Source organism: Hemitrygon akajei, chromosome 2, assembly GCF_048418815.1.
Source record: "Hemitrygon akajei chromosome 2, sHemAka1.3, whole genome shotgun sequence".
NCBI classification, from domain to species: domain Eukaryota; kingdom Metazoa; phylum Chordata; class Chondrichthyes; order Myliobatiformes; family Dasyatidae; genus Hemitrygon; species Hemitrygon akajei.
In genome coordinates this window covers 132,847,886-132,874,149 of record NC_133125.1, presented here as the reverse complement: position 1 = coordinate 132,874,149, position 26,264 = coordinate 132,847,886, and the positions used below count along the sequence as shown (strand labels likewise).

At 38.8% G+C, this 26,264-nt stretch overlaps 1 protein-coding gene across 4 annotated transcripts in view; it reads right to left on the bottom strand.

Annotated features, from left to right (window-relative positions):
- Positions 1-26,264, bottom strand: part of LOC140715756 (dachshund homolog 1-like) — a 543,203-nt gene that overhangs the window by 191,782 nt on the left and 325,157 nt on the right. For 2 of the 4 annotated variants that reach the window (XM_073028130.1, XM_073028146.1), the window contains exon 4: positions 18,244-18,285. The exons of the other annotated variants lie outside the window; for them this stretch is intronic. In XM_073028130.1, coding sequence (XP_072884231.1) covers positions 18,244-18,285 — 42 coding nt within the window. The remainder of the gene's footprint in view (positions 1-18,243; positions 18,286-26,264) is intronic. 4 annotated transcript variants of the gene reach the window in all.

Genomic DNA, 26,264 nt, shown 5'->3' with positions numbered 1-26,264 from the left:
GATTTCACCTTGGACATAATGATCGGTTGATTAATTGATAACTGACTGACCTCTGCAATTGACTCAAATATTTAATTAATTGGAAGCATGCTAACTGCTAATTGCTTCCTGAAAGTTAATTTATGAAAGATAAAAAGAGTTCGTTATTTGAAGAGGAAAATTAAATTTCCAGTTTCTGGTCTCCTCAGTTGAGTCACAGCTCTTCACCTTAAGAGCCGACTACCTGTTTGTAGGATGTTACCACTTTGTAGGATATCTCAACTAAACTTGAATTTCATGTTCCAGCAGAATTCATTGATTGATACATTAAAAACATTTGCTGAGTGATACACAGACTCTCTCTTGGTTGGGAATATTCAGAAATCCATATGTAACAAAATGAACACTAAAATTGAACACTTCTTGGCCCTGAAAGCCACAAATGGTGAATGTAGAAATTACATGGCCAGGAAACAAAACCAGAAGATCTTGTTCGAAAAGCCTATGAAGTTTCATATCAGAAACAAGTGTTCTAAAAGCAGAACACGTCGCAGATGCAGCACATGTAGACCAAACACAGAGAATTCTATAAATATTTAGGAGGTCAACATCAGCAATGGAAAGGAACCAGCATCAAAGATGCACAGTGGCACGGCCGCTAGCACAACATTATTACAGTTCAGGGCATCAATGTATGGAGTTCAATTCCAGCGCCGCCAGTAAGAAGTTTGTACATTCTCCCCATGACCACGTGGGCTTCCTCCAGATGCTCATACATGCTTGTGTGTTCGCCCTTTTTAAAATCCATATGGTGTCCTATGATGCAAGAGGATCCTGATTGCTACAGAAGTTTACAATGCACATGGACTTTGTTCCTCAAAGCAACCTGGATAATAACAACAGCACGTAATTCTCTGCATATCCTTCTCTGTTGCTTATTTGAGAACAGATCCAACCTCACACCCTCAGTGTCTTGCTGTTATCCTTTCACCCCATTTTTCATCCAACTTTCATAGAAAAGACTTAAAACACTTAAGGATCACTTTTAATCCTTAAGAAATTTGAATGGGACTTAACATTTAAATGCTAGAACATGAAAGTAACCATGCTATAAATATGAACATAGAAACATGAAACTTGATCATTTATTAATTCAGATCCACTTTGATGTGAAGCACAACCAGGCTCCCAGCAAAGTACCTTGCCTTTCCCTTTGAAATGCATTAATATGCAAAACAATACATGCTGTTCCAATCTTCCTGCCTTTGGAATGCTTGTATCACAAACCATGAAAGGCAAAAACAAGAATGGAGATGGAGATGGAGATGGAGCGAGAGAGAGAGAGAGAGAGAGAAAGTGGGGCACAGACAGTATAGACATAGAAAGAGACAAGTCAGACACAGAAATAAAGGATGTGATCAGGCTGAAGAGAGTGCAGAAGAGGATCACCAGGCTGTTGCCTAGATTGGAGGACTATAATTATGGGGAGAGATTGTGTAGGCTGGGACTTGGTTGCCCTGCAGCAAAGAAGGCTAAAGGCTGTCCTGATAAATGTATATAAGATTATGATAGCATAGAGAGGGTAGATAGTCAAAATCGTTTCCCATGCTATCAAAAACACAGGAGAATGGGTGAAAGGAAGGAAATGTAAAGAACATCTAAGAAGAATTTTATCTGCACAGAGCTTCGCTGATATTTGCGACATGCTGGCAGAAAAGCAGCATCCATTGTCAGGTGCCCCACCACCCAGACCATGCTCTCTTCTCACTGCAGCCACCAAGAAGAAGATACAAGAGCCTTGGTACTCAGTCCACCAGAACCAAGAGCAATTACTACCCCCAACCATCAGGCCCGTGAACAAAAGCAGATAACTTTACTCAACATCTCTTACCCCATCACTGAAACATTCCCACAACCAATGGACTCACTTTCATTGACTACTCATCTCATGTTCTTGCTATTTATTGCTACTTATTGATATTTGCATTTGCACAGTTTGCAGTCTTCTGCACGTTGGTTGAATGCCAATGGTTGTGCACTCTTTCATTGATTCTGTTACAGTTACCATTCTATAAATTTGTTGAGTATACCAACAAGAAAATAAACCCCTGGGTTGTATATGATGACATATTTGTACTTAGATAATGAAATTTACATTGAACTTTGAATTTTTGAACTTTAGAAAATGTGGTGATATTAGATGCAATTAGCATATTTAAAAGGTGGTTAGATAGGCACTTAAATAAGCAAAGCAGAGAAAGAAGCAAATGGGCAAGAAGGTCACAGAAATATAATGGGATTAACAGCATATTTCTGTGCTGTACAAATCTGTCACTCAATGATTCGTGTTGTGGCCAGTGTTACAGAGAAAAAGCTCAGCTGAGGTATGCTCTGCCTCTCTGCTTTCAGAATGCAACAGCTGGTGAAGTTCTTGCTGAAGTTTAGTCATGGCGGTAATGTAGAAGACATGCTTTCAATGCATGCACAGCAAGTTCCCACATACACCAATCATGTACATTATTCAATGATTTCTTGATTCACTGGGTTCTCCTGAAGAAACATATTGGAGTCTCCTAAGATCAAATGTTAAGAGGGTGTCCTACCTCATAGATGGTTCCCTGCAGATGCCAGTTCTCCTGTGTTGCTACATTGAGGTGTTAACTGAGATTTTTGTTCTCATCTCTATGACAAGAATCAGGGAGTGGCAAGCCAACTATTACAGGACAAGAGCCAAATAAACATTATTTTCCAGTAAACAACACCAACAATAGATTATCTAGCTGGCAATTAAAAAAATAAAGAAAATGCATTTTAATTGGTACATTGTTTGGTGGTGGAATCACAATGTTAACAACTCAGCTGTCAACATCAATTATAGGCTACCAGTAAACCTCCTAGAATAACACTGCTTATTAATTCAGAATACTGTAGTCACAGCTCGTTAATAGGATCCATACAATGGAGACCACAGAGAGAGGTAATTTATTCAGAAGCTAAACAAATGTTATAATCTGTGATCTACAATTATAGCATAAATGTTTCAATCCCAGTGAACACTCACTGTGTATCTTTTAATAAAAGAGAGAAATACCGATACATAATATAGATAGTTTTAATTATTAAGGAGATCTTAAACATCTTCAGTTAGCCAGGGATCACCGCATTGAAGAAACAATGTTGTAATGTCTAGTAAATCATGTTTTCAAATTTTCTTGGTTGGTTCTCCATTGCTGCTGTTCCCATTGATATCTTCCATGAGATAAATTAAGAGTTTACCTTTGTTGGTCTCAGTTCATTGTGGTAGTGATACCACTGTGGCTTGGCCGAACAGTCAACATAATTAAGCAGTTGATTAATTTTCCGATCATACTATGTCTGTTTTAATTGAGAGGTGAAATCCGCAAGATTAAAGAGCCACTTGTCACCATGGGTGGCTGTCATTGGCTCAGACCTGTTATCAGTCCCTCCTAATTTGAGTGAGACAACTACAATTGAGGTCAATGTTCTACACTGCTCTAGTTGGAAGGCTGAAATTAAGTATGTTAACACACGACTAACTCTCTTGTAAGCTGCCTTAAGGTAACGTACTGTGTTAAAAGTATTAGGTAAACGAACACTGTTATCACATAGATACGCTGTATCCATAAAATCAGGTTAAAATGAGCCCTTACGCTAATACTAATGTTTAAAGACAGCTATTTTGTGCCAGTAGGTTTAATAGTGATTTGGTCTCAAGTCTGAACATGATTAATAAATACAGTTTAACTGTGCAACAAATGAGATCTTATGTTCTTTAATATGGGTTCATTGACACCTACAGGGAACAGCCAAGTTCTTTAACTGATTTATTTTGCACACCATTTGATCACCAAGGTGAGAGATGATGGAAGCCCAGTATTCAGCCACCTTCTATCCAGTAATATAACTGAGGCAGTGAGGCAGATTATTACCAGGCTTGAGAAATCAGTCAAAAATGTCAGCAAAATCTTAAGGGAATTTTTATGAAATCTGTGATAAGCCTGGAGGAGCTCATGTCCACGGTCATTGTCAATAAGAGGCAGATAAACATACATTTTCCTTTACAAAGACTCAAGGAGCTGATAATCCAGGCATATGGGATTTTTGTTAGATATCAGCACTATGACAAGGCATTCAGTTTCCATCATTTCACCAGCTTCATAATAATTCAAATCCCCTTGAATGTCCAATAGACAATTATTATAAAATGACCAATTATATGTATACCCGAAATAAAATCCTCAACCTTGTTTTCTTTCCATTTGGGCAGTGAAACAGCTTCCCCAAAGACATAGCTGAAGCTGAAGATCAAAGGAGAATATCTAAGAAGATTTTTTTTTCCAATTGGGCCCAGGTTATTGAACCAATGGAGTTAATACAAAAATCAATCATGACAAATAGAAGGACCAAGAAGCCTATATCCCCATATGGGTAAATATGCAACATTTTTAAAACTTAATTTGCATTAAACATTTCAAACAAATATCTTTCCTTAAGAAAAATTAAGTCAGACAAAGTAGCTTTCCAATCAACTGCGAACCATACATTATATTGAGCCACAAGCAGACAGGATAAAAGTTTAACTGAGAATTCACAAGTCCTTGTTATAATAGAGCTTCTTATTTATCCATAATTTATCCTAAAATATTTCTGGCTTGAACTGGTAATCTGTCTCCCAAACTCCTATCTCGCAATGCCTTGTTTTCAATTTTCATTCTAACGTTTGGGATTAGAGAGGTTCCACATAGATTAAAAAAATTATTTTTCCATGAGATTTATTGGTTGCAAAAATGCAACCAGATTTTTCTGTTGACCCTGAGAATCACATAGGTCAAATAGAATGTACATTCCTGCCTCTGCTGCCCCCGGTTGTAACACATCATGTTTACACTCACGTTCCTCAAAACTCCTCTCCTCCCAGAGCAAAAGCACAGCTTAGTATGACACATTTAGAGCAGTTTGATTTGTTCATCTGCACTGGGGTTACTTTGACCTTGGCTTATTGAACACAAAAGGACAATATCACATCCTTCACCAGTTTTACATCTCTCCCAGTTTTCATCATCACTTGCATCTCTCTTCAACACTTAAAGGGATGATGATGAAGAGTGAGGGAGATCTGAATTACTAGATGCAAGAATCAATTGAATTCAGCAGACAGAGTTTGGTATGATTGATTAAAAAGACAATTTCTCTCTTCATTGAACTATACAGAGCTGGATTTTTATACCGCAAGCATCAAGGTCCCAATACATCAATGTGTTTCAGTGATCCAGGTCCTGTCAGATTGCTCAGAGTATTGTAAATAAATCAGTCAAAAATATCCACAGCAGCACTGCAGGACATAGCCATCAATTTTATTTATAGGTATGGTTAGAATGATTTTTTTTTATTTTGCCATTTCAGAACAATTTTACTAAACAACTTTTTTAAACAAGCCCATATTAGAAGTAGAGTATATATGTGCCTGAGCACCAAGAATTGGCATAAAAAGATGCAGATGGCAAGCAATGTAATTTATTTCACAAGGGAATGAAGCACACAATTCCAGCTGCTATTGATTTAAAATGGAATAAAACCCATATAAACATTGCTCCAATTTTTCTCAGAATGAACAGCTCAGGATGCTGCAGGAAGACAAAGTATGAGGAGAGACATATTTTCATGTTTCAAATGATATGAAATGTTGATTTTGTTGTCATGAAGAAATATGGAAGGAACTCCAGATGGAAGGAAAGAACCAGGATGAATCAGTTGGATGAAACAACCTGCTCTAATTCTATAAACTCAATGCAGTTCAATGTCACATTGATCCAGTATTCCCAGACAAATGGGATTCTACTGGATGAGCAAACTACAGCTCCACTGGAACTTCATTCATCTCCCACTCACAGCTGCCATGGAAACAAGATCCGTGTAAAGCCCCAGTAACCCACAGCTTACGTGGTTATCAGCCCAATCCAGATAATGAAGCAAAGGATGTGATAATAGCAGGCACGGAACTCTTTTCACCCTGGTCACCTGTAAATATCATAGAATCAGAGATGTTTATGGTGTAAGATATTCGCTCACCATCCTGTGCCAATCTCGTACCACTTTCCAATGCCTAGCCAGCGCTTTGTGGGGTATTTCAAATCACATGGCCACTTTATAAGAATATATAGCAAAGATTAAGCTGCTTCCAGGGTCTGGCTGAAGATAATATCTTAACTCCCCTCTGAAATACTTCAGAGTCTGAAACATAAACCAGAAAATGTCAGAAACATTCAGCAAGACAGAGGACATTTGTGAAAAGAGAAAAAAATTAATTACCATACGAGGAACGTTTGATGGCTCTGTGTCTGTACTCGCTGGAATTCAGAAGGATGAGGGGGGATCTCATTGAAACCTTTCGAATGTTGAAAGTCCTAGACAGAGTAGATGTGGAAAGGATGTTTCCCATGGTGGGAAAGTCTAGAACAAGAAGGCACAGCCTCAGGACAGAGGGGTGCCCATTCAAGAACAGGGATGTGGAGAAATTTCTTTAGCCAGAGGGTGGTGAATCTGTGGAATTTCTTGTCACAGGCAGCTGTGAAGGCCAGGTCATTGGGTGTACTTTGAGCAGAGATTGATAGGTTCTTAATTGGACATGGCATCAAAAGTTACAGGGAGAAGGCCAGGAACTGGGTTGAGGAGGAGATAGAAAAAAAGGATTAGCCATGATTGACTGGCAGAGCAGACTCAATGGGCCAGACGGCCTAATTCTGCTCCTATGTCTTAAGGTCTAATTCTTCATGCCAATGAATTACTTCTGATGAGAGGTCCTGGGCATGAATATTGACTCTAATTCTGTTTCCAGCTGTTGCCTGCCCTACTGAGTATTTCTGGCATTTTCTGCCCACCTCCTTTTTTAAATATTGGCTATTTCAATTCTCCTCTCAAACATTACATCAGGTTTCTTTTGATATTGGAATTGGAATAGATTTATTATTGTCAAATGCAGAGAGGCAGATCTTTTAAGTATGGTGAGGTAGTAAAAAGGAAAGAATATAGAATTCAATGTTACCATTGCAGAGAAAGTTCAACACAAGTAGACAAATAAAGAACAAGGCACATGACAAGGTAGACTGGGAGATCGAGAGTGAATAATAGAACATTCAGGCATCTGATAACATGGACAAAAGCTGTTCTTGCCCCTACTGGTCATGTTTTCAAAGTCTGCATCTTCTGCCTGCCTGGAGGGAGGTTAAGAGAGAATGACCAGAATGGGGGTTGAGGATGGGCGGAAATGGGTGAATCATTGAATATGTTGACTGAAGGAAGTGGAAAATGAAGTCAAGTTCAAAGGCAAAGCATGATATCTTCCAAAATAATGATAATGAATATCTAAACTTACAAAGTACTCTTCATCTGACTGCTCTCTACCACTTCTAAGGATCTCTGTTTCATATACACCTATATTCCTTGCATGAATTCCACTGGCAATCTTCACATTAATCCCATTGGCATTACTTTGAGCTCACCATTCCTTGCTGAAGCTCACTGCACTGAAGGTTTAAAATGGCTTTCAGAAATCAGAGCCTGGAAGATCAGAGGGAAGAGCAGTCTCAACTACTTGTCTCAGGGTGACACCTCAAATCAGTTCCATTCCACTTCTTACCAATTGGACCTTATTATTCATCTTGTCACTTAAGAATGCTGCAATGGACAGTTTTTAAAAAAATAAATATGCATGTGTCCTTTACAGATTATTTATTTCAATAAAATTCCATTTGATTAGACAGTTAGCCTTATTAATCAGATAATTTAGTGCTTAATAGTGACTTTCTCTAAGTGTCACATATCTTTCTCCGCATTGAAAATGAGGAAATGAAGTCATGCCTCTTCTAATCAACAAGCTTAACCAGAAGCAGTGTTGCATTAAATGCCACCGTTTTGTTGCTATCCTTTCTCCCATAATTATCTTGGTTAATTACTAATAACTGTGTTATACTTTAGCTGTGTTATAATCTAGCTTGCAGTGTTCCTGCCTTTATCTCAAGCAGTTGTGGATTCAAACCTCTTTTGGGAACTGAACACAAAATTCCAGTGATTTACTGAGGAATGCTGAATGATCGGAGATGTTGTTGTTAAACCGAGACCTTGTCTATAATCAACTCCATGAAACTGGGTGTGATCCTGACTGATCCAACGTACCCCTAGTGCTTATTATTCACACATCACCTTTATAATGTTACATCATGGGTAAAGCCCTCCCAACCATTGAGAACATCCACATGAAACACTTGTAGGAATGCAGCATCTGCCATTAGGCGTCCCCACCATCGGGATCATGCCTTCTTCTCGATGCTGCCATCAGGAAGAAGGTACAAGAGTCTCAGGACTCAGACCACGAGGTTCAAGAACAGTTACCACACCTCAACCCTCAGACTCTTGTACAAAAGGGGATAACTACACTCAACTTCTCTTGCCCCATCATTGAAATATCCCCACAACCAATGATCTTACTTTCAAATACTCTTTTCTCATTATCTCATGTTCCGGTTATTTTTTTGCTATTTATTTATACATATGTGCATTTGCATAGTAGATTGTCTTCTGCACTCTGATTGATCTTTTATTAATCCTATAATAGTTGCTATTCTATAGATTTGCTGATTATTCCCACAAAAATATGAATCTCAGGTTCTATATAATGACATATATAAAAATGGCATATATAATGACATATATAAAAATTTCCTGGATAAAAATGGCATTAGGGGATACGGTGAGCGAGCAGGTAAGTGGACATGAGGCTAGGTTTAGATCAGCCATGTGATCTCCTGGACCAGTTTTCAATAGCCTGGATGGGTCAGAGAGGAATTTTCCAGATTTTTTCTCCTCAATTGGCAACTCGGTTTTTTTTCCCCGGGTGATCACATGGGTTTGGGCAGGATGAATAATAAAATAAAATGGGCGTCATGGTGCCCTGTTGCTTGGCACTGTTGCCTTGTGGGATTTGGTGAAAACTAGAGTTAAGATTGGATCAGCCATGATCTTGTTGAATGGCGAAGCAGGCTTGAGGGGCCGATTGGCCTACTCCTGCTCCTATCTCTTATGTTCTTATGTTATGTTCTATATATGTACATTGATAATAACATTGACTTTGAACTTCAAACTTTATAATGTTAAAGTTCAGCATGTTCAAACAAACTGCAGGCCTCATTAAAGCAGTACTCATGCAAAGTGAGGCAAAGTGGTCTACCTGTGTTATGCAGGCCTCAGACAGTGGTTCCTGAATCCCCATGCCTGATGCGTCAATGTTCTTAATGCATTTTGTTGCTATTAAGTGCCTTTGAGCTCTTTTTTAAATGTTTCTCAGGTGGATTTCAAGAGTGGAAAAATGACCACATAATAAAACTTCTGATTTTCACTTAATTTGGTGGTCTCGCGAGACTAACGGATGCCATCATCATCATCACCATCATCATGGACATAAAGATAAACTGGTATGAGAACTTCAACTCACTGATGATTCTCTTATGAATCATTGGCTAACAGCAAATACGTTTTTAAGATCATTGAAGAAATTGCAGGAGAGCTATTGGCAATTAGAAACCAAGATACTGTACAGCACATCTTCTCCCACACTGCCCCCCACCCCCCAACCCTTCAACTTCCTTCAGAAAGATTAATTATTAAATTGTTTATTGTGGGAGCTTACAGCATTCATTTTGGCTACTGTTTCCTACATTAGGATGGCAAATGCTCCATAGAAGTATTTCATTGCCATTTTTGAACATTCTGATGTCGTGAAATGCACTGATTAAATGCACCTTGTTCTTCTGAATTCTGATTTAACACAAGATCATCAATACTGCAAAGTAGATCTGTACTGTACTACTTTTCCAATAGTATTATCAGTTTTAGATCTACACAGCATATCTAAAATCAAGTTAATAATGGGCGCAATGCAAAATAAACATACTGTAATACGAACCTTCAAAGTCTTTTACTCATATTGCAACTTCCAATTTCTCAAAATGCAAGACAATCAGAATTGAGTGAATAGATTTTAGAACAAATTAGAAAATCAGATTTGGAGATTAGAAATATGTTTGCATTTTAAACAATATTGCAAATTCTCTAATGTGAGTCATGGAATTTGTTAAGATCATTGCCAAAACAAATCTAGTGGGTTCCCTTTTGTTTCAGGAACAGATAAAATTTCCTGCATTAGTTGGAACTCTTCTCACTCTTCTGACCTCTATCCTTAAAGGGTCACATTCTAACACTCTGACAGTTAATGAGGATTGTTGGCACAGAAGACAAAATCTTACAGGACAAAATGTTGTTGCCTTTCACTTTTTACTTTTGGCTTATAGAGTATTTGTATCCACCCACAAGCACAAATCAGCCACTCCTTTCAAAGATGCATTGGCTCTTCAGGAGTTTAACATTGTACTTATGAAACTCTCTTCAAGTATTTAGAGATTTTTTTCCTCCACATTATCTTGGTTAAACTCCAATACATGGTGCCTTGAAATATTCTGGTTGAGGTCTCCTTGTCATAATTTATAATAAGGTTCATTAATAAAGCTCCTTGTGAGAACTGATTTTTAAGATTGTAATGGTTTTCTTTATCTGTCGTGCGTATACAGTGCCTATAAAAAGTATTCACCACCTCCCCCTCCCACCACCACCCCTCCCGGAACTTTTCATGGTTCATTGCTTTACAACATTGAATCACAGTGGATTTAATTTGGCTTTTTTTCACACTTATCAACAGAGAAAGACTCATGTCAAAGTGAAAACAGGTCTCTATAAAGTGATCTAAATTAATTACTTATATAAAACACAAAATAATTGATTGTTCAAGTATTCACTCCCTTTAATATGACACACCAAATCATCACTGGTGCAGCCAATTGGTTTTAGAAGTCACATGATTAGTTAAACGGGGATCTGTTTTTGGAGACACGTGTACAGTCAAGGTGATCCAATTAGCTGTAGAAAAATTGTAGTATCTGGAAGGTCCAACTCCTGGTGAGTGAATATCCTGGCAAAAACTACACCGTGAAGACAAAAGAACACTCCAACCAACTCCACAAAAACATTATTGAAAAATACAAGTCAGGAGATGGATATAAGGAAATTTCCAAGTCACTGAATATCCTTTCAAGTACAATTAAGTCAATCATCAAGAAATGGAAAAAAAAATGGCACAGCTGTAAATCTACCAAGAGCAGGCCATCTTCCAAAGCTGAGTGACTGTGCAAGAAGTGGACTAGTGAGGGAGGTCACCAAGAAACCTATTACAACTTTGGAGGAGTTACAAGCTTCAGTGGCTGAGATGGGAGAGACAGTGCATACAAAAATTGTTACCCAGGTACTTCACCAGTTGTAGCTTTATGGGAGAGTGGCAAAGAGAAAGCCACTGTTGAAAAAACTCCAATGAATTCTCAGCTAGAGTTTGCCAGAAGACAAGTTGGAGGCTTGAAAATCAGCAGGAAGGAAATTCTATAGTCTGATGAAACCAAAATTGAGCTTTTTTGGTCATCAGACTAAGTGCTGCATTTGGCATAAGCCAAACACCACACGTAATCAAAAACATACCATCTCTACCGTGAAGCATGGTGGTGGCTGCATTACGCTGTGGGGATGGTTCACTGCAGCAGGGCCTGGAAGGCTTCTGAATGTAGAGGATAGAATGAATGTAGCAAAATACAGGGAAATGCTGGAGGAAATCCCAATGCAGTGAAAACTGCAACTTTGAGAAGATTTGTTTTCCAGCAAGACAATGACCCCAAGCATATAGCAAAAGCTACACAGGAATGGCTTACAAACAACAAAGTTAAAGTCATGGAGTTTAGACCTCAATCCAATTGAGAATTTTTGGTTGGACTTAGAAAGGGGTGTTCGCTGATGATCCTCATGCAATCTGACAGAGTTTGAGCAGTTTTGTAAAGAAGAATGGTGTAAAATTGCAGTGTCCAGATATGCAAAGCTGATAGAGACCTATCCACACAGACTCAAGGCGGTGATTGCTGCCAAAGTTGCATTTACTAAATACTGACTTGAAGGGGTGAGTAATTTTGCAATCAATTATTTTGTGCTTAATAATTGTAATAAATTTAGACCAACTGTAGAAATTTATTTTCACTTTGACATGAAAGAGCCTTTTTTCTATTGTTCAGCATCAAAAAAAGCCAAATTAAATCCACTGTGATTCAATGTTGTAAAACAATAAAACATGGACATTTCCAAGGGTGTAAATACTTCTTATAGGCACTGTATGTGGGACTGATCCAACTTGGTGAAGTTCTTGGTCCCTGTGATTTTAGCACATGACCTTCAAACTTGGGCAATGTGTATTAATTAATGTGCAAGGCTACTTGATGGTCTTGCCCTCTATAGACTTTAATGGATATTGCCCTTTTCCCCTGTGTTGCTTTGACCAACAGATTTCATTGTTCATGTTTGAGGTCGTTAGTGTATATGCTACCAATTTTGGTCTACAATAAACTGGCTTAGCATTTGACTTAATGGTTATGTGTACCTAATGCACTGTAATACCTGTTAATGGTAGAAAAGTGCTCACACTAAAAATATTCTTCCAATCCACTATTAGTTATTTGACTCACTCTTCGCTTAATAGAGTTGACGTGTTTACGTAGTTGGCTGCAGTAACGGGTAGCTTGACTTTTGACCATTATGAGAAACTACATATCACATCTGGCCTAGGTTTATCAGTGTCTCACTGGAATACATCTTCAGAAACATCATGCCTTGTGTTAATGATGCTTTGCTGAATTTCTTGATAAGCATGCCTCTTCCTCTAATTAAGAGGTCAGCAGCTATACTGATGTTTAGATCAATATACTGACCATCAGCTTTCAATTCAATTTTAAAAATGCTGCTTTTTCTATTATCATCTCAGGTGTCTTGCGCAATGTCTTAGGTTGGTATCTCCCACTGCCATCAGCTTCATAATCTAGTTGCCTGATATTTTTCTGGCTTGCAATCCTGGTTCTCAGCAGGCTAGACTCCCTTCCCTTTTGCAATTAGTCGTTCATTGCTCCAAACTGGCATACTTGTGAAGGATGGAATACAAGCTGTTGGAAGAGCTCAATGAGCAACATATGTGGAAGCAAAGTGATGATTATTGATTCAGGTCAAGATCCTGCAATCTATCCTGCTCCGACCAGTCTCAGCTTTCCATCTTTCTTGGTGTTGGGAGCTCCTACCTTGCCCACCACAATGTGTTTAAGCCCAAGATTCAAACTCACATTACACATAGGCTTAATTTCTTCAGTATTTTTGCCAACCATCCACTAACAAAATGGAGTCATGCATGCAGAGTCAGACAATGCAAACAAGCAACGTGGTGTTGTGAGAGGTTCTTCATTACAACTAAATAACCACTCACACACTTATTTGAAATTTGGTTCTGGTCCTAAATGTATAATTACTCCATTTTCCTGATGGGATGGATTTAAGATACATGTGCCTCCAGTTAATTGATTCATCAATTAAATGGAGCAACCCAATTGAAGCAACCTTTAAAAGCAAAAACTAATCGAGAAAAAAGTCATGATTCTCTTCATTTATTTGGGACATTATATCCACTTAATCGGGCCAGTAGACTGCTGCTGAACAGTTTCTAATTATCATCAGTCACGTGCACTTGAGTGGCTGTTAGACACTACACCGTGCTTAGAGCAATCAGTATTTAAATAGCGTCAATTGCATGTGCTCAAAAAGCATGGATTTTTGTCACCGATAGTTGGCAAGAAATAAGCATTAAGACAATTCAGATCTGTTTTGTTCACTGAAGTTTCAAGCATTCAGGCTTGGAGATGCCAGAAACAGCCAGAAGTGAAAATGTAATTATTTCACAACTTCAACAAGTTAGGAATTACAAAGAATTTGAAGGTATCTTGAATGCTACAATGACATTGAAGATTTAGAGGATCCAATCATCTAAAACATTATATGAAGTCGGTCCATTATCTGCACTAGCTGTCATCACTGATTTTGCTCATGACAGTCAATCATGAAAACACAGCAGATGAATTCCTCCATTGATAGCTATTAGGAATTAATACACAGTTTTCTCGTGCTGTAGTGGTACTGGTAGTGTTCTAGTTTGTCTGTATGTCATTAACAGGTAACTTTATACATAAATTGTTATTCTGTTACACCATAGTTTGTCTTTTCTTTTAACTATTTCCATGAACTTTCAGCTAATTGGAGTAGCCATATAATTTGGGCCAATATGCATTTGTCATAATGTGTCCCAGTTAAGCAGAATCCATGGTATCACTGGCATATGTTGTGAAATTTGTTGTAAGGTGGCAGCAGTACCTTGCAATAACTGTAAATTACAAAAGTTTATTTATATTAAAATGATAAATTAAGTAAGTTGTGCAAAAAGGAGAAATTAAGTAGTGATGTAGTGTTCATGGATTCAATATCCTTTCAGAAATCTACTGGCAGTGGGAAGAAGCAATTCCTGCATTGTTGAGTGGGTGCCTTCAGGCTCCTGTACCGCCTCCCTGATGATAGCAATGAGAAGAGGATTGACATACATGTAAATGCAGTAATAACATATCAGCACTTAACTCTATTCAGTGGCTTGGCCCAATGTGCTACCAACTTTCTCCAGAATGTTGGTGTCGCCATCAGCACCAACCCAGGCTTCCCTTTTACTCCATCAGTTGTGGCTACACTTTCAACCATTTGCTTCTTTTCTCTGGAATTCATTTTCCAAATCTATTTGCCATTTAGTTCCTTCAAGATGTGTTTAAACCCTCACCCTTTCATCAACCCATTTGCAACATCCTGTGATAATCCTTTCTTGATGATATACCTATCATCTCCATATACTTGTGACAAACTGTGATTTTCTGTGCAAATGATGGTCCCTCTATAAGGGCAGATTGTTTTTTTTTATGCAGGTGTTAAATCTTCCCCAGAAAGAAAAGAAGGTGAAGAACACATGGACTATTATGGAAGACAGGGAACAAACTGCATTTCAGTGGCATCTCTCATATCCCTTTCAGAATGCTCTCAGTTACTTTATATTGAATGGCATCAGACACTGAGCAAGCTCCCACAACCAACAATGTACTGATCAGAAGATCTTCTTGTTGTCCTGGACTGAAGGATAATTATCATCCAAATCTACAGGAACAATGTTTTATGTAAGAACATGTGAGATTCCCATCAAAACCTTCATTTACCTCCTTGTCTGAAGACAACATTCCCATATTGTAGGATCCTCCCAATAGCACAGGTTGAGTACCCATTATCCGAAATTCTAAAATCCAGGAACCTCCAAAATTGGATTTTTCTTTTGAACACTAATATGACGTCACAAATGGAAAATTCCACAAAATGCTAGGTACATTCTCAGGCAATGAACAGGTCTCTGCACGCCACAGACAGTTCTGAATGGTGATGTCATATATGTAAAGAACAGAAGTAAATGAAAAAGAGATAAACAATGAATAATACAAATAATGAAGATATCGATCATGTATCGCCAGTGTCAGAATGAATATGCTGCTTGACGGTGTTCTGATTATGAAACAAGCAAAGATCTATCACGACAAACTGAAAATTGAAGATAACTGTGAATGTCCAGTGGGCTGGTGCAGAAATTTAAGAAAAGGCCTCGCATTAATTTTTTAAAGTGTCCGTTGGCCATTAAAATCTAGCATTACAAGTCTATGATGCTGATTGTTTTTATACCTTACATAATGGCATTAATTTTTTTAAAGTGACACTGATGAAAATTTAACACTAGAACTAGTCTACAATGTTGATTGTATTGATAGGTTTCATAGAACAAAAACTACAGTGTACTGTAACCTTTTTAATCAAGACAGGGCGTTGTAGGTGGAGACTGAAAATCTGCCGTTGTTTGTTGTTGTTCAACAGCTGATTCAGGTATTCTCTCAATGCTGCTGTGACTTTTTGTTGCTCTGCACACGTACTTTCATTCTATTAATAATATGTATATATTGTTGGCTGTTAAGTACATATGTATGATGAACAAGTGTAAGACAAAAACTGCTTACTGGTAACACTTAAATTCAGAGTTGGAAATGATGGGAATCCCAAGCTATCTTATTCTATATTCTGAAATCCAAAGAAAATACAAATTCCAAAACACTTCTGGCTAAAGCATTTCAGATAAGGGGTACTCAATCTGTACATCATCTAAAGAGCTAAGTTCATGTCACTGGAGTGGAATTTTAACCCAAAAACTTGTGCACCAAAGGTGAGAGTGTTACCCACTGAACCTTGCTAAAAAGAAAAGCTGGTAGTTCCATTCACAAGGAATTTTTTTTGACAATAAAATGAAGCAAGGTTGCTGTTGTATTGATCTTAAGATGATTTATCATTTTAAGATCTGAGAACAAGCAGCTGAACTGAGATATCAATTTACAAACTCCAGTGAAGCAGCGATTATATTCCACTAAAGTACTGGAAATTAGTTCTGAGTGTGGTGTTAAAGATAAACGAAAGACTGTTGTAGTTAACAAGTTAACATAACACACACACACACACACACACACACACACACACACACACACACACACACACACACACACACACACACACACACACACACACACACACACACACACACACACACACACACACACACACACACAGATATGGTGAAAGTGTGTGGCAACATCATCATACTATTTAGAGCATGTTTCTTTTTCCTGGATGTTTATTTCCCCCAGTTGCTTTCTCACTTCCAGAAGGTTGGTTTCTTTTCTGTGTCAGCCTGTACACTAGACCCTCTCAATGAAGCCTGAAGCTTACAGGTTGCAGATTTTCAAATGCATTCAGGAAATCTTGGATTGGGTGATTCTGAATCTTTGCCACCATAGCTGAGGATAGAAACTGTTCCTCAGACTTCTTTGGACATCTCCATTCCAAAACTCGTACAACTTCTCCCAAAATATCAGCTTGCCCCCAAATACATGCCCATTCCCTATCATAGCCACACTTGAGATCATCTGCCTATTCCTCCCTGTTAATCATATCCTCCAAACTTATTCACAATCTGCTTTCAATCGTGCATCTTCCATGTTCTCCTCTCTACAATCACAGAGGAAAATGGAAGGAAAAAACGGTGCTGGCAGTAGTGGACTCTTCTCAATACATCCCTCCTACCATTGGTTGAATCTACAGGACGTGCAACATCTCAACCATCTGGCACAATGATGCAGATGGTAGAGTTGCTGCTCCACAGCTCCTGTGATCCATCTTCCATCCTGTGTATCGTTTGCACATTTTCCCTGTGACCACATGGGTTTCTGATGGGTTCTTCAGTTTCCTCCCACATACCAAAGATTTGTGGGTTTGTATTTTAATTGGCCACTGTAAATTGTCCATACTTTGTGAATAAGTGGTAGAAACTTGGGAGGTATATGGAGAGAATGAGATGGATTAGAGTGGAATTAGTGTTAATTGGTGCTTGAATGTCATCATGAACCTGATAAGCCATAGGGTCTGTTTCTGTGCTGTCTGATTCCTGGACTAAAATAAATGACTGCAGATCACTAATGATTGAAAGACTTAGATGCCACCTGGGCTTATTCTGTTTTGAAAACTGTACAAAGGCTGAATGAATCACTTCAACCAAGCTAACATGTAAAAGAAAAGCAATGTGATTTCTGAATAGCAAAACTCTTTGTGGGTTGTTTTTGAATACACTGCTTCAAAATCGAAAAGGAGCTGTTTTGAAGTCATGCAATTTAAGTCAACTTTCCGAAACAATGATCTTGTTCTGCTCCTGATCTCTCTCTGAGTAGGAGTCCATGTAACTTTAAAAACAGGCACCTGTGATGGTTCTGATTGGGGCTATTTGTCCAAAATATTATCTGATCTCTGCAGATGCTAATGGGATTGTCACACATTTAAACTAATCTTCCGTGTCTGCTTCTTATGCTTGATGTTCTTTTATGATGTCTGTCACTGGATCGCCATGCTTTTGCACATCACAGCTAAATCTTTAATATTGTCTTTCAGATATTTTCCACAAACAAAAACTGATCCCTTTTACTAACAGCATTTCCTCTGTGCACAGATTAAGAGATTAGGACAATGCATTATTGCAACAAAATATGATCTGCTTGTAGAAACAAGTATGATGAGTCAGAGTGATTTCAACAATTAAATGATGAGAATCCAACAACGTGTGTGTGATATCAATGTTGAAAGTACATTTATTATCAATGTATGTATAGATTATACAACCTGGTGATTTGTCTGCTAACAGGCAGCCACAAAGCAAGAAACCTGAAAAAAACCAATTAAAAAAAAATCAACACCCAATGCACAGAGAGTTTTTTTTGGGGGGGGGGGAGTAAACCACATTTCATGCAAACAATAAAAGTAAGCAACAGTATTCTGAACCAAACTGCGTCCATACACCTAGAGCCTGGCGTAGGCCCTTAGCTTCAGTCTCAGTTCAGCACACCATGGGGAACAGCCTTTCAGATACAGATCATAAAAAGCAGCTTAAGATTCATAGGAAATGAAGTACCAACTACCTCCAGGACGATCTGAAATAGCTGTCCAAATGTACATTACAGAGAGATGCAAAGCTGTTGCCCAAGAGTGATTAAAAGGCAGTAAACTTATCAGATATACAAGACCATGAGATATAGTGAGAGGAGAGGATGTAAGATATATGTAAGTGATAGAAAAGAGTGGGTATAAGACCACAGCCCTGTGAGGAGATTATCCAGCTCCACTTGGATTTAAATAATATGTATCATGCATAACATGCTGTGATCCCTGTTTACAGACTCATTGCCAGCAAAACCTTCATGAGTAATGCTGATGATCATTACTTTATGTTACTAGCATCCATTGTGATGAGCAACGTAATGTTTTTGGAGCTGATGCTTTATAACTAAAATAGGTTTAACATACTCTTAGATCTATTACTCATTCCAACTCTGGGGTGAAGAATTGGGGAATTGTTTGATTATTGTCACGTGAACCAAGAAACAGTGTAACGCATTTGTTTGCATGACATCCCCACAGGCCATACATAAAACGGTGGCATTGAGGTACAGCTGGTAGAGTGACTGCCGCATGCCTCTAGCGATCTAGGTTCAGTTCAGATCTCCAGCACTCCCTGTGTGGAATTTGTACCTTTGTTCTCTATGCTCTGGTTTCCTTCCTCATCCCAAGGAACAAGAGGTTGGTTGATTAATTGGTCACTGCATAGTTTCCCTGACATAGGTGGGTCATAGGGTCATACTGCACAGAAATGTGGCCTCCAGCCCAAATAGTCCATACCAACTAGGATTCCCATCTAAACTAGTCCCATTTTCCCACATTTGGTCTACATCCCTCTAAACCTGGGAACCACAGACCCTCAGTAATGATAGGGTTCCATGGCATAATGAAGTTTGGGTTCTAATCCTTTCCTTTCCATGCACTTGTCCAAGTGCCTCTTAAACGTTAATATATCTCCCTCTACCACTTCATCTGGCAGCTCATTCCATATACTGATCACCCTTCAGGATGAAAAACCTGCCATTTGGACTCCTCTCACCTTAAACCCATTGCCTCTTGTTCTTGATTTCTCAACCATAGGAAAAAGATGTCGCATATTGACCCTTCATGATTTCATACAGAAGTGAAACCTGTAGGGATTTGATGGGAATGTGAGGAGATTACAATTAGGTGGTTGGTGCAGACTTAGTGAGCTGAATGGCTCTGCGTCTCCTATCACTCAAAGTAGCAATTGGAATGGTTCAATTCTCACTCCTGCTCTCCCGCAGCAGCCGTCTCATTGTTGGAGGACAATTGTACTAATGCACCTTCCATCAGACAGCTCGCCTGACTGCTCATAATGGCTGAGGATCTCCAAGATGAATATTGCTTAATAAAGCTCTCTTGCCTTCTGTCAACAATGCTCAGTATCAGTTAATCTTCAACAAATGAACATACTCTGACTTGGAAGTCATTGTGAGAAAGCATTGATGGTGATAGTAATCGTTTAGTGATAACCTTCCTCCCTCCGAGTCAGGTTGTGTATTCAAGGTCCATCCTGAGCACATGAGCACACAGTCTAGGTTTACACTTCAATGCTGCCCTCTCAGAAGTGCAGTGTTGCTACTCAGCTCACCCCAAGAAAGATTTAATGACAATATTTAAATGAGAAGCAGCGAAGGTCAATTTTAAACTCTCAACCAGCATAACTTGAAAGAAAATGCAGAGATTATCTGGTTCTGATCTCACTGTTGTTTATGAAAACTTACCCTATGTGAACAGGTTGCCATGATTCCCATGTTACAGAGTTACTTAATCTGTACTAAAATACCTTGAAATGTTAAGAAGGTGATAAAAATTGGTACAACTGTGTAGATCTTTAAGTGAGTATGAGAAGCAGTGTGGTAGGTGAGAGGTCCCTGCTTATCCCCCTCCATAGATGCTGCCTGACATTTTGTGTTCCTCCAGCATTTTCTGTGCCTTGCTCAAGAGTTCCAGCATCTGAAGAATGTCTTGTGCTTATATTTCTTGGATGGTGTTGTGCTTGATATTCATTACTGGTAGTAATACATCTCAAATCTTTTATCAGTCTAGGTCTGGTTTTGATTCACGTCCTAAGCATCATGAATGGATAGATCTGCTAACTCCATTTATTAGTGATCAGTTTCATTTAGAGAGAAACAATGGAGAGAAAGTCACTTGTGAATTAGCCAAGATGTTTGGATCAAGAAACCTACCCTGACCCATTAAATCAAATGTGGGCAAAGAAACCCTCACTGTAAACCACCTATCATCCTTCCTCGTCCAAAGTATTAGGTCACCTTCATAAAACATTGAACAGAGAAGAGTATAGAACTGGAATGGACTCTTTGGCTCATAATATTGTGTCAAATTATTTAAATTAGTCATTAATTAACCAACTGAACTAATCCTTTCCAACTACAGTCCAAATCCTTCCATTTTCTGCACATTCTGGCACACAATAGGTCATTAAAATTGTTGTTTTGCAGCAACAGTGCTCTATAATACATAATAATAATAAAAGCTATGTTACAATAAGTATATATACACAGAGGAAAAGATCTGAGGTAGTGTTTATGGGTTCATTGTCCATTCAGAAATCTGATGGTGGAGGGGAAGAAGCTGTTGCTAAAATGTTGAATGTGCGTCTTCACGCTCTTGATGGTAGCAATGAGAAGAGAACATATCCTGGTGATGGGAGTCCTTAATGATAGACGCCATTTTTTGACACATGGCATTTAGAACTTCCTGAACATAGCTTTTCTGGTCCTGTGCACAAGTTCCTCTGTACCAGACAGTGATGTAACCAGTTAGAATGCTCTCCACAGCACAGCTGATGAAATTTGCCAGTGTCTTTGGTGACATACTAATTCTCCTTAAACTCCTAATGAAATATAGCCACTGACATGCCTTTGTAGTAATTGCTTCAATATGTTAGGCCCAGGATACATTGTCAGAGATGTTGACAACAAGAATTTGAGACTGCTCATCATTTCCACTGTTGATCCCTCAATGATAACTGATGTATGTTCCCTCTACTTCCTTTTCCTGAATTCCACAATCAATTCCTTGGACTTACTGACATTGAGTGCAAGGTTGTTGCTGGGCCACCCCTCAACCAGCTGATCTTTGTCACCATCTGAAATTCTGCCAACAATAGTTGTGTCAATGGCAAATTTATAGATGGAGTTAAGCTCTGCCTAGCTACCAAATCGAGGGTGTAGACGGGATAAGAATGCATTCTTCAGATGTTGATTGTCAGCGAGGAGGAAATGTTATTTCCAATTAGCACTGGCTGTGGTTGGTGAGGAAGTTAAGAATCCAGTTACAGAAGAAGGTACAAAGGTCTGGGTTTGGAACTTCTTGATTAGAACTGAAGGTATGATTATATTGTACACTGAGCTGTACTCAATAAACAGCAGCCTGACATAGTTAGTACTATGGTCCAGGTGATCCAAGGCTGAGTGGAGAGCCAGTGAGATTGCACCCACTGGAAACCTATTGTGGCAACAGGCAAATTGCAGCAGGTTCAGGTCCTTGCTAAGCCATGATCAACTTCTCAAAGCACCTCAGCACAATAGATATGTGTGCCACTGGGCGATAGTCATTGAGGCAGCTCTCTCGGCTCTTCTTGGGCACTGGTATGATTGCCACCTTTTTGAAGTAGGTGGGAACCTCTGACTGCAGCTGTGAAAGATTGAAGATGTCCTTGAACACACCTGCCAGATGACTGGTGCAGGTTTTCAGAGTCCTACCACGTACACCATCAAGGCCTGACAACTTGCGAGGGTTCATTCTCTTGAAAGATATTCTGATGTCAGCCTCCGAGACAGTAATCAGAAGGTCACCAGATGCTGCAGGGACTCACATAGGTGTAGTTTTATTCTCCCTTTCAAAGCGTGCATAAAAGGCATTGAACTCCTCTGTGAGTGAAGCACCACAGCCATTCATGCTGTTAGGTTTTACTTAGTAGGATGTAGTGGCCTACAAACCCTGCCAGAGCTGAAATGCATCTGATTTCGTCTCTAACCTCAATTGGAATTATTTCTTCACCCTTAAAATAGCCTTCTGAAGGTCATACCTGGACTTCTTGTCTGGTTCTGGATCACTGGTCACGAATGCCACAGACCTAGCCACAATTTTTTTCCACGTGTGATTTCCCCTCCTATACCATCCCGAGTTTACCCAGATTCCTTGGTGAAATTCTTGGTCAAAAGCTGCTTTAGTGTACAAGGCATTTCACTGAGTCTGACTCTAATTATCTGTCGCTCAAGTATTATGATCTATGTTTTACTGAGCTAGGAAGTTTTGGGTTCAAGGCCCAATCTAGGGAAATGAGCACAACTAGGCAGAAACCTAGACCATTGTTGGAAGTTCTTTCAGGTTAAAACTGCATTCTCAAGTGAAAAAAAAATCCAATGAGTTGTGTTGAAGAGCAGGGGAGTTATCACTAATGTTCTAAATGATATTTATTTCTCAGCCAACATTAGAAAATCATTATCTGGTTATCATTATTGTTATTTATGTGAACTTGGCATGTACATATTCAACAGTGCTTACGTTCCTGAAACAAATATTTCATTGGCTGTCAGGAAATGTGAAGAATACTACATAAATTTAGTCCTTACTTCATCTTAATTACAGCTCTACCTTGAAATAGCTGAGCTATAAATATGCATTTCCATTTAAAAAATAAATTTTCTTTTTAAAAAAAAAGGTCTTTGTGACGGAAGAGAAGCTGTGCAACTACAGCTGATGTAAAAGCCTTTGCAAGCTGATGCAAACTGTGTTGAGCAACAGAAAATAATGTCCTTCTGTATGATGTTTCTTGAAAACAAAACTGGCCTTTTAAATAATCTTATTCTAAGTGCTCCAAAGACAGCATCGGAAAAGGAATTTTTAAATACCAAAAGTGTCATAAAAATCTCCTGTAACTCCTCCCATTTCATTTACAAAAGAACAGCGATCTGAAAACATCTGTTGTATCTCAATCAAACGCAGAGTAACAACCTGTGTTCATGAAATATAAGTCAGTCACTGAATGCTCAGATTTATTACTAACCATCAAAACATGAGTTATATCCAAACCTTGAAACTTGATTCATTCCCTCACAGATGACATATCTTAAAAAACTTATTATAATATCTTATATTCTAAGACTTGTCTAACAGAGCTGACTTTGATGAGAAAATGTCAAAAGTTTAAGTGAAAGTAAAACTTCCCACTGGTCTGTATGAAGCATTGTATTCCTGATGTTTTATTATAAGGAATCATGGATTCTGTCTATACTTCTCGCTGCCTCAGTAGAGCAGCCAAAATAATCAAAGATCCCACCCACCGCAGACATTTTCATTCCCCTTCTCCCATTGGACAAATGATACAAAAGCTTGATAGCATGCACCACCAGACTTAAGGAAATCTTCTGTCCTCAAAATTCAATGTATATTTTCTATCAAATTATGTATGCGGTACTCAACTCTGAAATTCTTCCCACAGGCAGACACAAAACAAGGAAACACAATGGAACCCATTCAAAGAAAACATCAAACACACCCCACTCGCAAGAAAAAAACAAATTGTGCAAATGGCAAAAAATAAGTGAAAGCACACAGACTATTAAACATCAAAGAGCCTTGAAACAGTCTAGGAATGTTCAGTTGAACTTAGTGCTGTATCGTTTGTTGACTGCAGGCTGCAGAGGCAGTCTGCTCCAATCAAAATCACACAAAAAGCAATAAAAAAATGGAGTAACCAGAAAAAAAAGAGTCACATATAACATAAAATGCAGAGTTCTCTAAAAACGAGTCCAACCCACAAACTGCAACTAACAAAACTTGCACAAGACCCAAGACTCCGGCACTTTCCTCCAGCAGCAGCGAGCGAGAGAAAGAGAGGGAAACCAGTCAAATGCAGGCAAATGGCTCTGAACTCCTGCTCGCCTCCCACCCTCACTTGATCTCCAGGATGCACAATCTGATCCAACTCTCACCAACCTCCCTCAGCAACGGTTGCTGTTACAATGCAATTTGAAAGGATGTTTTGTACAGTAAGATGGACTCTTGACCTCACAATCTACCCCATTGTGGTCTTGCTCCTTATTACCTGCCTGTCTGCACTGTACCTTCTTTTTAAATGCAAAGCTAAATCAGCATTGTTATTGCTTTTCTCTTGTGCTACCTGAATATACTGATGTGATAAAATGACCTATACAGATGGCATGCAAAATTGTTTTTCACTGTACATCACTACATATAACAATAATTAGCAAAGTTACCAATAAATCAATTTATATTTGGAAGATGCTTCCACATGATGAATCTAAGAACAGAGAGTATAATATCAGAATAAAGAGCTGCTATTTCAGACAGAAATGAGGAGGAATGTCCTATTCTTGAGACCCATGAAGAACAAGCCATTTAACCCAATCAAAGATGAAATGGAAATATCTTTTGATTTATTTTTATTGAAATTCAGCACAGAATAGGCCTTTCTGGCCCTTTAAGCCATGCTACCTTTCAATCTCCTGATTTAATCCTAGCCTAATCACGGGACAACTTACAATGACCAATTAACCTACTAGCCAGTATGTCTTTGGACTGTGGGTGGAAACCAAGGCACCCGGAGGAAACCCAAACGGTCATGGGGAAAACGTTCAAACTCCTTACAAGCAGCAGAGGGAATTGAATCTGGGTCATCTGTACTGTAAAGAATTGTGCTAACCACTACATTGCCATGCCACCCTGATCTATAAGCGAGACAGTGGTTTTGGAAAACAGGCTGGAAAATGGAGCTGAGTTCAAGAGCAGCCACAATATATTCGAATGGCAGAGAAAGCTCAAGGAGTTATGTTGTTCTTCTTCTGTTTTCCATGTTCTCAAGAGGGCAACAGAAAAACAGAAACACAGAAAATAAACCAAAAGAATACTGTGGTAGTTGTGACCCTTGTTCAATCCTGACCTCCGGTGCTATCTGTGTGGAGTCTGCACGGTCTTCCCAAGCCCACAGAGGGTGCTCTGATATCTCTTTATATCTTACACAGATTAGCAGGTTAGACAACCATTATAACTTATCCCTAGTGTGCAAATGAATGGTAGAATCACGTGGAGGAGTTGCTGAGACAGTGCGGAGAATAAAACGGGTTTGTTTTATGATTGGTCTCCATGGGTGCTTGAACACTAGCAGGGACTTGATAGGTTGAAGTGCTGTATGATTCTATGATTCACTAATGTGTCCCATCAACATGGATGCGCTATGAGCAGCTTGGTACACACAATTGTCGTAGTTTTCTATGTACTCTGCATAGGAACGGTGGAGATGAGGAGGAGCTGATTTTCCCTGAAAACAATACATCTGTAGAAATCTCTGCTAAGCAAAGGAGTAGAGGCTACGTCTTTAAATATACTTAAGGCACAATTAGATAGAGTTTTGCATAGTCTGGTAAATTAAGGGTTATGATCAAAAGTCAGGTAGGTAGAGCAGATCAGACATGATCTTAATGAATGGTGGAGCAGGCTCAATGGGCCAATGGCTGACTCCTGCTCTTATTTCTTATGTAATTACCCCCAGTTATTGTCACTTTAGGGATACAAGAAATAACTCCATTGTTATACTAATGGGCACTAGAGATATCCCAACCACTTGGTTGGTGATACGTGTGCAAGTTCCTTTCAATGTACTATCAGTACTTGTGGTAGACATGATGCTCAGCTGACAGCAATATGAAATATCCTCACATCTAAACTGGTAA